Source organism: Trachemys scripta, chromosome 1 (genome assembly GCF_013100865.1).
Source record: "Trachemys scripta elegans isolate TJP31775 chromosome 1, CAS_Tse_1.0, whole genome shotgun sequence".
NCBI classification, from domain to species: Eukaryota; Metazoa; Chordata; order Testudines; family Emydidae; genus Trachemys; species Trachemys scripta.
Window position 1 is genome coordinate 115,080,372 of NC_048298.1, and position 13,832 is coordinate 115,094,203.

The 13,832-nt window shown below is 45.2% G+C and overlaps 1 protein-coding gene across 3 annotated transcripts in view; it reads left to right on the forward strand.

Annotated features, from left to right (window-relative positions):
• The window catches only part of BCAT1 (branched chain amino acid transaminase 1), a 95,124-nt gene that overhangs the window by 44,004 nt on the left and 37,288 nt on the right, over positions 1–13,832 (forward strand). For 2 of the 3 annotated variants that reach the window (XM_034782352.1, XM_034782343.1), the window contains exons 3-4: positions 12,407–12,607; positions 13,682–13,738. In XM_034782352.1, coding sequence (XP_034638243.1) covers positions 12,407–12,607; positions 13,682–13,738 — 258 coding nt within the window. The remainder of the gene's footprint in view (positions 1–12,406; positions 12,608–13,681; positions 13,739–13,832) is intronic. The other variant, XM_034782361.1, reaches the window with a different exon arrangement.

Below are 13,832 nucleotides of genomic sequence, written 5' to 3' on the forward strand. Positions count from 1 at the left end.
GGCCTTAGCCCCATCTCTGCAGCTGGGCTCCTGACATGTTTTGTGTGAGAACTTGCCTGTCCCTTCTGGGGATCCTGCACGGAAGTAGTGTGAACCCAGCCACCCATTAAAGTAAACCACATCTAGCTTAGCATCCTCCAGATTTGTAACCACTGTCTTCATTCCAACTGGTGGCAAGGCATGGATCCAATTTGGAGCAATGACCTATGTGTACCAGATTTTGGCACTCATGCTCCTCTCGTTTTGTCAGGGGGAAGAAATGGAGGTGGACATTTTGGCAGTAGCTTGGTACCAGGAGAAAGCACAGTGAACTTTTTTAAGGGGAGTGTGCAATCTACATGCAGGGCTGGAGGAGTGCTGATGCAGTTTTTAATGGGTGATGAATCTCTCTGTGCTGCCCAATGATTCTGCAGTGGAGCCATTGATGGTATATATGTGCCCATTATCTAAAGTTCTGTGGATTTTCAAGTGGAGGAGGTGAAAAGATAAAAGGCGAAAGACTAATTGTCTCCAACAAATAACAGATCTGAGCCAAGATAAATGGAAGAAACTGGAAAAACAACCAGGGAAAGAGGTTTTTCTTGGCTTAATCTGTTGGAGAAGGAGAGTGATGCTTTGTTTTAATTTATTTTACCTGGGAACTTGACCTTTAAGAAAGGTGAGCATCATACAGCAAAGAGGTTGAGATATTTTTGAAAAACCCTTTTTGTTTTCCATCTCTTTGTGGATTTTCTCAATGTGAATAATTTTTTTTAACGTTACTTGCTTAGCACCAACCAGGGATTTGGAGCAATCAAATCCGCTGGTTAATATCTCTTGTGATATCTTAATATATCAATAAACAAAAACATGATTTTTTTTGCAATATACCTGTTTGTGATATCTTAAATGTTGCGTCTTGCATCACACTTTTCCGTAATTGCAGCACTCAGCGAGTCTCTTTGATCAACCCTTACAAAAGAAGTATCAGCACATACTTATCTAACTAATCTACGGGAGTACGTAGTCGCCTAACCTTGGCACAAGGGTGGGAGCAGTCTGCAGTGTTGCCGGATGTCTGATAATTATCTGATTCTTTAATAAAACATATCTCCAAAAAACTTTGTAATTTTTGTATCTGTACATTAAATCTTGATTTGGGCCGAAGTGAGAATAACTGTGACATATTATGTAAAGTGGTAAAGTAGATGTTAATATCAATTGTTATACAATCGGAAACTTTTTGGCACCTTTAGGACTTTCTTGCTAAATATCATTCATTTTGGATTGAAAATGGAAAAAAAAAAAACTGGAGCAGTCCAAGATTTTCTGTGCTCCGGCTCTGCTCCAGCTCCGGGCAAAAACCTGCAGCTCCACTGCTCGGTGTTCCAACTCCAGGCGACCTTCCAAAGCCCTGGCACCAACAATACAGCGTTCACTGTTTCACAAAGAAAAAGACAATACCTTCCCCAAGAAGCTTACGTCCTTCTAGTTGTTTGTATCCCATTCATCCAGCAATTGCTACTCTAACCTTCTTATGTTCTCCTCTGGTAGTTTTGCTGTTGAGTCCCCCCCAATACAGTATGTTATGATTTTTTTAGTTTAGCATCATGGTGATAGGAAATACAATGTAGGAAAGGGATTCAGACTTCTTTCATAAAACTTGGCTCGCCTGTTGTTTTACTTTGGCTTTTTTACTTGTCTGTAAAACTTTCCATATTTCTTGAACTTCATACTCATTTTCTAGCAATATACAGAGCCAGCTGTCTGTCTGGCTAATCCCATTCATAAGGAAGCATTCTTATCCCTCCGGGAAAGCACGAGTACATAGTCTGGCAACAGGGTGTTTGGTAGTTTGTAACCCCTTGCTTATGTACACCAGATATGGGACATAACATGCCAGCTGAGATGTTTGTTATATTTTATTTTTGTAAAAAATAAAGGATGATCAACTAGCTGATTAAAACTATAATCCCCACACTTCTGTTCCTATAAGTAATAATAATGGACTATACCATACATACTTCATCATTATATATTCACAGGAGACTTCAATGCAATACTGTTGATAGTAATGAATTCTAGTTGCACTCTTGTCATACATTATTTTCCCAAATCCAATGGTTCATTGGAAGGTTGGCAGATGAACTAGTGCAGGGGTGGCCAACCTGAGCCAGAGAAGGAGCCAGAATTTACCAATGTACATTGCCAAAGAGCCACAGTAATACACAGAAACCTCCTTCAGCTCTCCCCCCTGCTCCCAGTGCCTCACGCCCACCAGCATTCCCGCCAATCAGCGCCTCCCCCCCAACCCCGCACTCCCAATCAGTTGTTTTGTGGCATGCAGGAGGCTTGGGGGGGGGAGGGGAGGAGCAAGGGCATGATAGGCTCGGGAGGGGGCAGGAAGGGGTGGAGTGCGGGCAGGGCCTGTGGCAGAGCCAGGGGTTGAACAGTGAGCACCCTCTGGCACACTGGAAAATTGGCACCCGTATCTCGAGCCCCAGAGTCGGGGCCTATACAACAGGGGTGGGCAAACTTTTTGGCCTGAGGGCCACATCGGGGAATAGAAATTGTGTGGCGGGCTATGAATGCTCACAAAATTGAGGTTGGGGTGCAGGAGGGGGTGAGGGCTCTGGGGTGGGGCTGGGAATGAGGAGTTTTGGGGTGCTCTGGGCTGGGACTGAGGGGTTCAGAGGGGGATCAAGGCTGGGGAGGGGTGCGGGAAGGGGTGCAGGTTTCAGCTGGGGGTGCAGGCTCTGGGGTGGGGCTGGTGATGAGAGGTTTGGGGTGCAGGAGGATGCTCCATGCTGGGATTGAATGCTTTGGAGAGTAGGAGGGGGATCGGGGCAGGGGGTTGGGGCATGGGGAGAGACTCAGAGGTGCAGGCTCCGAGTGGTACTTACCTCAAACAGCTCCGGGAAGCAGTGACATGTCTCTTCTCCGGCTCCTATGTGTGGAGTGGCCCCCGACCCTCGGAGCTGGGCCATGCTGCGGCTTCCGGGAGACGCGTAGGGTGGCCCGCAGCCCCAGCTGGATTGCCGGAGCAGAGCTGAGCCATGTGGTGCGGCCTCCGACCTGGCGCTCCCACTGGAGCACCGGAGTGGGGCAAGCCCCAGACCCCGCTCCCCAGCAGGAGCTCGTGGGCCAGCTTAAAATGGCTCACAGGCCGGATCTGGCCCACAGGCTGTAGTTTGTCCACCCCTGACCTAGCACAATGCATTCCTGATCTATGATTGAGGCCCCTAAGTGCTACTGCAATACAAATAAATAGTAATATATTTCTACCTATAGAATACACAGTATGGGCTATAAGTTCTTCATTGTATTGTACAATATATGTTCAATACGAATAGGGTCTGCATTGCTACTGGCAGCCTCTTGGAGAAGGAAGAAGGCTGATTTTGCCTGTGGATTCAAAAGTGTCAATATTGTCTCCGGTTTGTAAACATTATTATAAGAACATAAGAATGGCCATACTGGGTTATAGCAAAGGTCCGTCTAGCCCAGTATCCTGTCTTCTGACAGTGGCCAATGCCAGGTGCCCCAGAGGGAATGACCAGAACAGGTAATCATCAAGTGATCCATCCCCTGTTGCCTATTCCCAGCTTCTGGCAATGCTATCTGTGCCGTTTGTACTATTTTAAAATACACCTCTACCCTACTATAACGCGACCCAATAGACCACGAATTCGGATATAACACGGTAAAGCAGTGCTCCGGGGGGGGGGGCTGCGTGCTCCGGCAGTTCTACGCAAGTTCGATATAACGCGGTTTTACCTATAATGCAGTAAGATTTTTTGGCTCCCGAAGACAGCGTTATATCAGAGTAGAGGTGTATGTAAGAGGCCTGTGTACATTATTAACAGATTTTACAGATCTGAAATACCCTTCTCGCTCTGTTTTAGAAGATCATTGTTTTAAAAATTCAATTCATGGCAAAAAGTGTCCCAAACCAACTTTTTAACTCTCAGAACATAAAAGTAGCCTATTTTAAAAAATTGCAGAAATATTCTCACTGGAAACCTTTGGCTATGTCTACACTAGATTCTTTTCCCTAAAATTTCCCATCATGCAGCTCTAGTGCTAGCAACAGGGGAGTGGGAGGCTAGACAAGGTGCTGGTATTTGAACCACAATGTTTTCTAACCCTCTTCAGAACAGATCTAGGTGACACTGTAGTACAAATGCTGGCAGCTCCTGGGGCACCTTATCTGCACTACAGCTTCCATCATTGATAGCACTGCAATGATGGGAAGCTTTAAGGAAAAAAAATCCAGCGTAGACAAGACCTTCGATTGTCATGGTTCAAGCCCATAAGTATATTCTTACAGCGGAGTTACACATTCCTGTAAAATTAATTTATCATCAATGTATGAATTAACCCTGCCCAGATGCACAAGATATTTTGCAGACCTTTTTCAGATAATTCAAACTATCAAAAGCCTAAACTCTTCAGCATGTGCGTGTGCACACACACAAATCAATAACTGTAAACATTGTTTGGTTATTTTTACAATGTAAAAGGTCATTAATATTGTAAATTAAATAATGAAAGCAAATCTCTGGCATTGCTGTTGCCTGCAGTCATTCAATGGAATCATGATGAGCAGCTGTTGCAGCAGCAGTAGGCATCTGGCTTTTTCTCAGCTGTGTCCTTGTACTAGTAGCTCCTACACCAGGGGCAGACAAACTTTTTGGTCTGAGGGCCACATCGGGTTTCCAAAATTGTATGGAGGGTTGATTAGGGGAGGCTGTGCCTCCCCAAACAGGCAGGCATGGCCCAGCCAATGCCCCCTATCCGACCTCCCCTGCTTCTCGCCCCCTGACGTCCCCCCCAGGACTCCTGTCCCATCCAATCCCTTGTACCCTGATGGCCCCCCCTGGACTCCTGCCCCATCCACCACCCCCCGCTCCCTGTCCCCTGACTGTCCCCGGACTCCCTGCCCCTGACTGCCCCCCACCGCTCCATCCACCCCCTTCTCTCCTTCCTGACCGCCCCCCGGAACCCCTGCCCCCATTCAACCCCCCTGTTCCCCACTCTTTGACTGCCCCGCCCCCTATTCACACCCCCGCCCCCTGACCACCACCCTGAACTCCCCTGCCCTCTATCCAACCCTCAATTCCAATCCCCCCTACTCCCTGCCCCCTTACGCGCCGTCCAGAGCACCAGGACAGGCAGCCGTGCCTCCGCACAGCACAGAGTATCGGGTCAGGCCGCGGCTCTGCAGCTGCGCTGCGGCAGGAGCTCACAGCCCTGCTGCCCAGAGCATTGCGCCAGCGACGCAGTGAGCTGAGGCTGTGGGGGAGGGGGAACAGCGTAGGAGCGGCCGAGGGCTCAGGGGCAGGGCAGGAGGGTCCTGTGGGCCGGAAATTTCAAACTCGTTTGCCTGAAGGTAGGCACCTGAATAGGTGACCTTATTTTCATATATGCTAAGCACTTCCAGCTCTTGATGAAATCAGCTTTTCTGAAAATCAGGCTACTGCTGCTTTAAGTGGCTAACTTTATGGATATAAATATAAACTTTCGACATGTTAGAAATTTTTGACACAAAATCCTTTGTGCCTCAGTTTCCATATGTGTGAAATACCTGTAGTAACAAGGTGCCTCTCAAGTGGTTGAGGCTTTATCAAGAAATTAGTCAATTTTAAAGTGTTGAAGTCCTCAGGTGAATGATGCTATATAAATCAAAATATTCTATTACTATACAGTGAGATCTAGCACTGAAGTATTACAGATTTCTCTGTATTCCAGTTGTGTGTCACAGGCCAACGTGCGCCCTCAGTTTGTGTTAGAATCAAACCTTCTTCCAGGCAAACGCTTTCTAAAAATGGAACATGGTGTTTATGCTTCAGTGCAGCAATACAGCAGTTGTAAGGCAAAGGACAGCACAGCATTAAAAATTACATTAGTCAATCAGTCCAGCTGGCAGATAAGTTTTTAAAAACAGGCTTTTGATACTAATTGTTAATCATATTTTGTAATTAGTTTAATAAAGCGTTCCATTACGAAAAGAATCCTTTAAAATATGGCTATATAGAGAGATTTAAATGTAATACAGTCACATGATATTGGGCCAAACTTGGTCTCAGCAAGGGTGTAACTGAGGGATGAATTTGACCCATTGCATTTGTGAATGTATAATACTTTTTTAAAAGTCATGATACTTGGAGATAATTTGCTATTTTTCAGGTCTGCTAGCAGTAGAGTTTATTTCTTTTCAGAACATATTGCAGGGCATAAGAGTTTTGCCCAAGCATTTGTTTGCATATGGGTATTCACTGAACAGACTTACATTACGAGGGGATGGGGATGCTACAGAATGAGTGGTTTGTGATTGCCAAGCATTCTAAGATGTTGGTGCTTCTTAATATACATGAATTAGCTAGAAAGGAGTCAGCAACCTTTCAGAAGTGGTGTGCCGAGTCTTCATTTATTCACTCTAATTTATGGTTTTGCATGCCAGTAATACATTTTAACGTTTTTAGAAAGTCTCTTTCTATAAGTCTATGATATATAAGTAAACTATTGTTGTATGTAAAGTAAATAAGGTTTTTTAAATGTTTAAGAAGCTTCATTTAAAATTAAATTAAAATGCAGAGCCCCCCTGGACCGGTGGCCAGGACCCGGGCAGTGTGAGTGCCACTGAAAATCAGCTCGCGTGCCGAAGGCGGCATGCGTGCCATAGGTTGCCTACCCCTGGGCGAGATGCACTTGCAATAGGCAGGGTACAAGTGGTTAAAACGACCAGAAGTGTCATTGCATTGTTCTTCCCAGTTTCTGGTCAGATATTTGTTCTGCTAATTAAAGTGTATTATTTTGAAACCCCCATCGTTTTTGCTGTGATCGTTTTTTTTTTTTATTACATTTTTGAGAGGCAGGTAATGCTTCAAAGGGCCCGTCTAACACCTGATTAATAAATAACAGATTAGCTTGCTGTGATTTTTTTGCTATATAAGAAAACGCTGCTTGCTGTTGAAGGGAAGACTTGCTCTGTTAATCTACAGGTAGAAATTTTTCTGTAAGATTCAGAAAAAATAACTTTTTCTTTCTTATATAAAGAAAAATTCACTGCAAGTCTGATAGTGGAAGAGCAAAAGGATAATGATTCAGGGCCAAATTACAAGGGTAATTGGTCCAACTTGTGCCCTCGTGAAGAGGAACTCCAGAGTGGGGCTTCAAAGAGCCTGTCGATTCCGCGAGCTTTGCCTCCTTTAGGACCTGATCCAAAGCTCGCTGAAGTCAAGGGAAAGAGTCACATTGACTTTGTGGGCTTTGAATCAGGCCCTGATCCATCAAAATACTTAAGCACATGATTAACCCTAAGAATGTCCCATTGAAGTCAATGAGACTACTTATGTGCTTAAAGTTAGGCTTGTGCTTAAATGCTCTGATGAATTGGGAAGTTTCCTTGAAATCTTGTTCACAAGCAGGAGAAGTTTGGGGAGGCATGCGTATGGCTCCCCAACACCACTCATTGCCAAGATCCACAGGAAAGGGAGCCTCCAATCCTGTCGTGGGCCCACCTCTTTGCACCGCTGCTCTGGCCCCTTCTTCCTCTGAGAGGCTTGGAGTCTGAGTTAATGTTAGTTTTCTGCTGCCTTGAGGGAGAATAGGGAAGCAAAACCAGAAGTTCTTTCTCCCTCCTTTAGCCCTGCCCACCTCTCCAGCCTCACCTCCAAGCATAGCTTGATTGCAGTGGAGCTTTCTCAGGATCTGGGAGAAAAGGCAAGCAAGCCCCAGAGCTGCCACTCCCCTCTTCTCCACCCACGGTTCCAACTGGCTCCATAGGTTTAAGTCCCCTCTGCTCTGACATTGGTTATCTTATTTATTAATATTACCCAGAGTATATTCAGTTCAGATTCCTATCCTGTCAGACAAAATAGAGCAAGCTGTAGCACCAGGTGTGTGTGCTAGTGGACGTTCAGAAATCCTGTTTGCAAGCTAAGCTGTGTAGAGCAGCTGAGGTTTTTGCAGGTTTTTTTCTGGCACGACTTAGGAGACACTTTCCTTTTTCACATAAGAGCACTGCATTTTCTTCTTTCTTCAGCCTCATTGCCTCATGGCTCACTCTCTGTTCTCGAGCCTCAGGCTTCACTTTAAATCACAATGGGAATGAATGTGACGAGATAAGGGAGGCTTCATGACATTTGAAAAGATATCACTGGTGCATATGCAATTAGTTATCCATTGAACACAAGCTGATAATAAGTTTCTACCTATTTATTGAGTCACAACTGACAGATCTGTTTTGACTTGCCATATTTTGTTTATGCTTAATATTTGCATTATTCTAGAGCAGGGGTGGGCAAACTTTTTGGCCACATCTAGGTGGGGAAATTGCATGCAGGACCATGAATGTAGGGCTGGGGCAGGTGGTTGGAGTGTGGGGTGTGGGAGGGGGTGTGGTGTGCAGGAAGGGGCTAAGGGGTTGGGGTGCAGGAGGGGTGTGGGATGTGGCAGGGAGCTCAGGGCTGGGGGTTAAGGTGCAGGAAGGGTGCGGCGGGGGCTCAGGGCAGGGGGTTGGGGTGCAGAGTGCAGGAGGGGGCTAAGGGCAGGGAGTTGGGGTGCAGGAAGGGTTCGGGGTGCAGGCTCCGGTGCAGCGCCACTTACCTGGAGCGACTCCGGGGTGGCAGTCGTGCGCAGCAGGGCTAAGGTGGGCTCCCTGCCTGCCCTGGCCCCGAGCCACTCCCGGAAGCGGCCGGTACCACGTCCCTGTGGCCCCTGGGAGGGGGTGGGGAGGGCTCTGTGCGCTGCCTTCGCTTACGGGTACCTTCCCCGAAGCTCCCATTGGCCGCGTTTCCCTATTCCCAGCCAATGGGAGCTTCGGGGGAGGTACCCGCAGGCGAGGGCAGCGCGCGGAGTCCCCCGCCCCCACTCTCCCGGGGACGTGGTGCCGGCCGCTTCTGGGAGCGGCGCGGGGCCAGGGCAGGCAGGGAGCCCGCCTTAGCCCTGTGGCGCCATGGGGCTGGCAATCCCGCAGGCCGGATCCAAACCCCACCTCTGTTCTAGAGGCATCCATTGAGATCAGAATCCTATTATACGAGGCACTCTCCAAACACCTAATGACAGTCTCTGCCAGGGAACTTGTGATCTCTTATAAATACACAGTAGGATGGGAAGGGAAACAGAAGCATAGAAGTGAAGTGGGTTACCCAGCATGCCGATGGCAGAACCAGGAACAGAACCCATGTGCCCTGGCTTCCAGTCCCCTAAATCATGCTGCCATGGCTGGATCTGGTGGCTAGAGGTTGGAACTGAGAGTCAAGACTCTTGAGGCAATATTCTCCCACTGCGGGATGCAAATAAATTCTGTTGAAGTCAGAGGGAGATACTTGGATCTGATGAGGGTCGAATCCAACATATCTAGTTCCATGCCAATGTTTGTCCCATGTGGCCCCAATCTAGGTTTTTTGAATGTTACCACAATACAAGTAATAAAAAAATAACTTCCTTTATCTCTTGTGTGACTTTCCCAGCTGTGCTCCCACTTTGGCAAGCAGAAGTGTTGAGAAATGCGTGAGAGCATTAACTAATACAAGCCACCATTGTAACTGCCGCCTGTATTGGCAGTCTGAATAGAGGGGTCAGGGATAGACACTAAAGTTTTCTTTTCCCACCCCTAATGCTGGGCTCTCCATTTCAGGGGCGGGGCACATTGAAGGGCGTGGGGAAACTTGCTCTGCGCTTGCATGTGTTGTGCCTCTTCTGTGGGCAAACAGGAGACTTCAGTTTGCAGTGTTGTCAATGTGGCATCTTTCACAGTTGTTCTTGTGTGTGTTTCAATCCAATCAGTGTGGTATCTAGGTATCACCACAGTAGTTTGGTGTCAAGCACAGAAAACACAAAGAGGAAAAAGGAAGAGAAATTAACAGAAGGTGGTGGGGCGAGAGAGAGAGATGCTTAAGGAAAGGACAGATAGCAGTAGAGGTCAAACTATATATATCTTTTAATTTATCCCATGTAAATTTTCACATCAGAGATTATGAGACCCACTAAATCTGCCTTTTGTTTGCCTATTTAATTATTGTTGACACTTTGGCCTGAGCCATTAGCCAATATTTGGGGCCTTGCAGAATTGTTTCTGTTAGGATGAGGAATCAGTGAGGAGTCAGGTATCTTAGTGTTGTTTATATTTTATTTACAAAAATTCTACACAAATGCCTGTTTCCCTGAACTCAGTAGAAACAAACAGCAGCAGGCAGTTACCCTGCTCAGAGTTATCCTGCTCAGTTACCCCTCCAGCATGCTCTGTGCCTAAAGAAGCTCTGTCGGTGCTTCCTTCCAGGACCACCCTCACAATTCCTTCTACAGACTCTCTGCCTCCAATACGCAGCCTGCAGCCCAGTCTCATAGCCCCAGCATTTGCGACCAGAGAAACCCCTCAGTCCCACATAGCTTAGTTCTCACCCTAATGCTTTGGATGGTATCCTCCATTTTTTGCAGCTGTCTTTACTACATTAAGGGCTTTGATTTGCTCCTTCTCTTGAGCCTTAAAGAGAGCACTTGGCACAGCTGTTGGCTTTAACGAGACCTGTGATTGTGTTGGATCAAGAACCCTCCCCTGCCCCTTGTTCCCCTCCCCATCCCAATGGTAGCCATTAGCACCTTTCAGCATAACATCTTTTAAAATAAGAGACATTATTCAAGTACAATCAGTGCCCATATGAAAAAAACCTAAATATCCCTTCCAAAAGCTCCGGCTAAAATTTTTGAAATCCAGGAGCTTAAAATGAAGCGCACAAATTTAAATTTAACCACCTAAATAAAAGAGGCCTAGAAATATTTTAGAAATACTAAGCTACTGTTGATTTTGGTGGCAGCTGCAGGTGCTCAGCACCTTTGAAAATCATTTAATTTAGGATACCTAAGGCTCAGATTCAGAAAAGCAAAGAATATTCAAATACATGCTTGGCTTGGAGTATGTGATAAGACCCATTGACATCAACGGTTAGCCAAATTTCTGAAGCTAAGGTTGTGCTTAAGTGTTTTCTAGAAATAAGGAACTATATATAGATAGCTAGTTTTAGGCACCCAGGTTTCAAAGGGGGGAGGGATAGCTCAGTGTTTTGAGCATTGGCCTGCTAAACTTAGGGTTGTGAGTTCAATCCTTGAGGGGGCCGCTTAGGGATCTGGGGCATAATCAGTGCTTGGTCCTGCTAGTGAAGGCAGGGGGCTGGACTCAATGACCTTTCAAGGTCCCTTCCAGTTCTAGGAGATAGGATATCTCCATTAATTTAATTTAAAAAATATTGGTTTTTATTTTGATGTACAGCTTTTGGTGATATCTTTTTCATGGTTAGTTGATAATAGGTTTTCAGTAGAATCCTTTCTTGGTTTCATGGAATCATTAAGCAGAGTTATTCCCTTTAGAGAGTTCACTGTCAGCAGGCTAAAAGTTCCTACAAAGAGAACTGTAATTGTTGTTTTATTAGTACAGTCAAACTACTGCACTGTAATACCTAGATAAGTCTTATCATGGTTGAAAAAACGTCAGGCTCTTCATGTGCTTTGACCCACCGTTCATTTTACATCAAATACATTATGCAAAAAGAAGAATAAAAATAGGCCATTGTTTAGTAAAGGCTTCCTGAAAATCAGATTGTTTAAAGAGAGACTTTTTCAAAAGACTAAGACCAAATTCCTCTTCCTTTGGAAAATGGTTGTTTCTAAGTCTGAAAAGCCAAGTCCTCTGCAGAATCTGTGATGGCTAGTGCTGAACCATTTCTACCTTAGTGCATCTGTGATTTAATTGCACAGTATTTTTAAGTATCAAATAAAAGAGTGACACTTAACTTGGAGCAGTGAGTAAAGGGCAGTGCATAGCTGTGCCAGGGAGGCAGTATGACTCAGTATGACAATCTTTTCTGACAGATTACTTTCCCCTCTGAGCCAGCTGAGCTGTGCTGGTCAGCATGTTATGAGAAGGTGAGGGGGGGAGAATAGAGGCAAGGCTCTGCCCATGTCCTCCTCTGCTCCAGCCACTCCTGCCCATCTCTGTATGCAAGGGGAGTAGCAGCCCCTCAGAGCCTGCTCTATTCTCCCCTTCCCTCCACCATGATGCAGGGAGCAAAAATGCACATGACTTGCCTATGTCAAGTCACAATCTTCCCTTATATGAAGAAGTTTTTGTATCCTGGAAAGGTGACCTTGTAGGAAGATTTTTGAATTTCAGTTTCTGTCATTAAATAATTACTGTCTGACTCCCTCGCCCCCATAATTTCCCACAACTGTTAAAATGTAAATAGATAAAAATAGAAAAAGTGCTTCAAATTAAACATTGATATCTGTCAAAATTGTAAAACAAAACATTGAATTCTCCCTTGCCTATTTATGGTTCTGTGGTGATTGATGCATAAGCACTTTTAATCCGATTTTGAATTATTTTATTTTTAAATACTCATACATCTTTGTTTTATGTTTCTTCCAGGCTGCAGACTTAATTATTAACCCAGCTACCACTTTCAAGGAAAAACCAGACCCCAGTGGTTTGGTGTTCGGAACTGTTTTCACAGACAACATGCTGACAGTCGAATGGTCTTTGACTTCAGGATGGGAGAAACCTTATATTAGGCCTCTTGAGAACCTTTCATTACATCCAGCCTCATCATCTCTCCACTATGCTGTGGAAGTGAGTACCAAATGGATTAGGAAATTACCTTTTCTTTACTAGCTTTTGAAAACATCATGTCGTAGTACGTTCTAAGTACCATTACTGTCTTAGTTAGTTAGTACTGACCTAATGTGCTGAGTTAACACTGGTGTCACTCCAGAGTAACTCCATTGGCTTTGGTGGAGTTAGTTTTGATTTACATTTGATTAACTGAGAGCAAAATCTGGCTCAGGTTTTCCAGCTCACCCTGCTTCGTACTCTAGTGTGACACTGAAATGGTCTGTATGAGACTCTAGGAAAGCTCATGGTATTAATTTGGGGACTGGGCATGCATACTGAAAAACTGATAGAATGCAGTCAAGATCCATAGCTTGGATTGCAGGACACACTAGGCAGATTCTTGTTTTTAATTCCCACTTGTTGACTAGTTCTCAGGCAATCTTATAAGATTAAAAATAAATGTACTAGAGCAGAGACCAAATAGCAACAAGGAGTTGCCCATAAGGAAGTGAAATGTTAACAACCGGAAGCCAGCGTGGTTAATCGTTTTCAAAAATGCTTAGCTGTCTAAAGCTGCTTTTTCTGTGTTATTGGAGCGGCTTGTGCTAAACTCTCGTCCGTGTCAGAGCATCAGTAGGGACACATTGAGCTATCTAGGAAATACAGTGAAAACATTGGCCTGATTCTCCTTCCATTTCAGCATAAATCAGGAGTGACTCCAATGAATTCAGTGGAGTTACACTGGTGTAAAAGAAGAGAAATAGGCTCATGGCTTTTTCTTTTTTTGCCTGGGAGACTCCTCTGAGCCACAAGGCTCTGGCCTACCCCGTTTTTTCCATTCAGTCAACTAACCTTCAAGGATCTGTGTTATGATTACAGGTCCCTGTGGCTGAGGGTGGCTAAATACGGCTCTTGATCAGCCCAGGGAGCAAGAAACCACGCTGGAGTCCCAAATGTATGTTTCACTCATAGTAGCATATTGCTTTAATGCTAGGCCTCTGGCCCAGTCTGAAATCATTGCTAATATGAATATGCTCTTATTTTTTTCCATTTTTTATTCTTTTTACTTTTGTTGCATCACGTTTCCTCTAGCCAAGAGGAGAGACAGAGGAGAATCTGGTCCCAATGGTGTGGCTCAATGAATACACAGTGGGTATATTAAAAATGATGAATTTGGCATTTCCCCCTCCCTTCTCCTTGCCCTCCATGATACACTGTGATATCCTGGATCTGCTAGCCTCTG